At 34.9% G+C, this 2,539-nt stretch overlaps 1 protein-coding gene across 4 annotated transcripts in view; it reads right to left on the minus strand.

The window, feature by feature from the left end:
- The window catches only part of LOC106881480 (uncharacterized), a 30,665-nt gene that overhangs the window by 14,754 nt on the left and 13,372 nt on the right, over positions 1-2,539 (minus strand). For 2 of the 4 annotated variants that reach the window (XM_052973356.1, XM_052973355.1), the window contains exons 5-6: positions 971-1,003; positions 217-246 (exon numbers count right to left, since the gene is read on the minus strand). In XM_052973356.1, the coding sequence (XP_052829316.1) occupies positions 217-246; positions 971-1,003 (63 nt within the window). The remainder of the gene's footprint in view (positions 1-216; positions 247-970; positions 1,004-2,539) is intronic. The other 2 variants (XM_052973358.1, XM_052973357.1) reach the window with 1 other exon arrangement.

The following is a 2,539-nucleotide window of genomic DNA, read 5'->3' on the forward strand; positions in this document are numbered from 1 at the left end:
TATATAAGACATATGTATATATGTATGTGTGTGTGTATGTATGTATATTTTTGTACGCATGTATGTATGTGGATGTTTAGGAAATGCTACTTTTTATAGTTTTCTCTACTTTCAGTTCCAAAGGTTAAAGAATAGGCATTTTGTATATACACCTATAAATGATATGTTATAGGAAACAACTTTCACATTAATATACTGCAAAATTCAATAACTTACACCTTTAGTGCTGCTTTGCCAAGAGCAGGTCTGTTGAGGAAAAAAAATATATTATTAATAAAATATAGTGGAATTCATGTGTAGACACACACACAAATACATATACATCGTTCTTAAAGATATATATTTTGATTCAATGAACCTTCAAATAGTACACTCTTTAGACTCTTTCTTTCACCGTTTCTCCTTAAATTATTAGGTTGGAAAGAAAACCTCGTATTTTGACAATAAATTTGAGATAATCAGTCTGAAGTAAATTATTATTTACCATCAGATAAGCAGTTATTCATTAATTATTTTTTTTACATTCTAAATTTTTTACCTTCTTAACAGATTATATCAAAGAATAGTATTTTTAATATTCGTAAAGATTTTATTCCGTTAAAACGACTTTAGAACTGACTTATCTCATATGTGCGTGTGTGAGAGGATGTGTGCGCATGTGAGAGAATATGTATATGTGTAATTGTAAAGGTGTACAGTGCACTTTTAACATTAATGTTCTTTTCTACTCTAGGCACAAGACTCGAAATTTCGCGGGAGGGGACAATCGATTAGACTGACCATAGTACGCAACTGGTAATTAATTTGTCGCCCCTGTAAGAATTAAAGACAAAGCCGATTTCAGTTGAATTTCAACTCAGAATGTAAAGACAGACGAAATACCGCTATGCATTTCACCCGGCGTACCAACGTTTCTGAAAGCTCCACGCCTTCATTTAAGATTAATATTACTTAAGAAAGTATAACTCACAGGGCACGTTTCCTCCTGAATAATTGTTCTGATCTGTAATAAAAGAAACTTTTCTCATTAATACATCAAATATAATGGAAGTCGTGTGTGTGTGCGTGTGTGTGTGTGAGCGCGCGCGCGTGTAATAAGAGGAGGGTTATGATATCCAGGCTGATACTGAATTTCTCGTTGTAAAATGTCAAGGCTGGTTTCTTCACATGGTGCGTTTTATGGTAAATTTCTTATTAACTTCCATCCAATGTAACAATTTTTCACTGGCTACTTAGGGTGTAAAGTACAATACTTATAATAAGGAGAATGAAAAGTTTGAACATTCAGATTTTATGTTTATTTGCAATTGTTTTATTCATAATAATTGTCCGAAACGTGTTTGGATCGTATTAATTGTATATGGCTGCATATTTAAATGTTGCGATTTATGCATTATTATTATTACGATCTCTTCAGGGTGTATAACTATGACATTTTTCAAACAGATTTTCTTTCGTTATTAGTATGAAATCGGCTTGGTAGCAGTGGTAATAAACCATGACGCTTTTCGCTCTGCTGTTTTCCGCAACTGACTGTTTGGGTAAAATGCAGCAGTGTTTGTTGAAGCTGGCAAATTTTCTTCTTCCGTTTGGGAGTGTTTATCTATAGAATACTTTTCTTTTGAATGATTCTACATTCTTTATAGTCACATGGTTTTTTAATGGATTTCAGTGTTGGTTGTATTATTTGAATTTTTGTGAAGGTTGTTTATAGTAGTAGTTACTACTATTTTTTTTTTATTCCCAAAGGAAACCCTCTCCAGTTGGTTAACGACGTAACCTGTGTCCAATATATTGCCAACAGGAGAGCGAACTCCTGCCAGCTAGCGAAATGACAGGACCAGAAGACTAGACTGGTAACCATAATATGTATTGTAACTGTTATATATTTATATATGTTGTCTTCGGAATGAGCCTGTATGTTACTGAAGCATGTCAGCTGAAAGTATGGATGTATTTAGGCACATGTATACACACTAGTGGTATGCAGGCATATATGAGTGCGCGACTCTAAGTGTATTTACAAATACTGTTGTACGGCTTTATATGTGTGTGTGTGTGTGTGTCCGCTAACATCCCTCGCCCAGTGAATGGTCATCCGTAAATGACTGCGGATCCTACCTCGCAGTGGGGTGTAAGAAAAAAGAGAAAAGTCTGTCACTCGTTCTACATCCAGATATCCAACAGATACCAATAATCGCATACCGGTGACACACACGTGTGTGTGGGTGGGTGTGTGTGTGCATATTTGTATCTATGCCCTTAACACATGTCTCTTAACCTTAATGTAATACTTTTTGACAGTGTTGCTCTCTTTCTTCTATGATCTGCGGCTTTAATTTACGATGTGTGTGTGTGTATGTGTATGTGTGTGGGTGCGTGTCTGTCTGTATACCTGTGTGAGTGTGTGTTCATGAACGGGATTGCACACCGCTCCCCGTTAACCTAATCTAAACGTGCTTTCCTCAATAACTGAATTGAAAAATAGCCGCTAGTCCCAAAATTATATATATATATATATATATATATATATATATAT

The sequence above is a fragment of the Octopus bimaculoides genome, chromosome 15, assembly GCF_001194135.2.
Source record: "Octopus bimaculoides isolate UCB-OBI-ISO-001 chromosome 15, ASM119413v2, whole genome shotgun sequence".
NCBI classification, from domain to species: domain Eukaryota; kingdom Metazoa; phylum Mollusca; class Cephalopoda; order Octopoda; family Octopodidae; genus Octopus; species Octopus bimaculoides.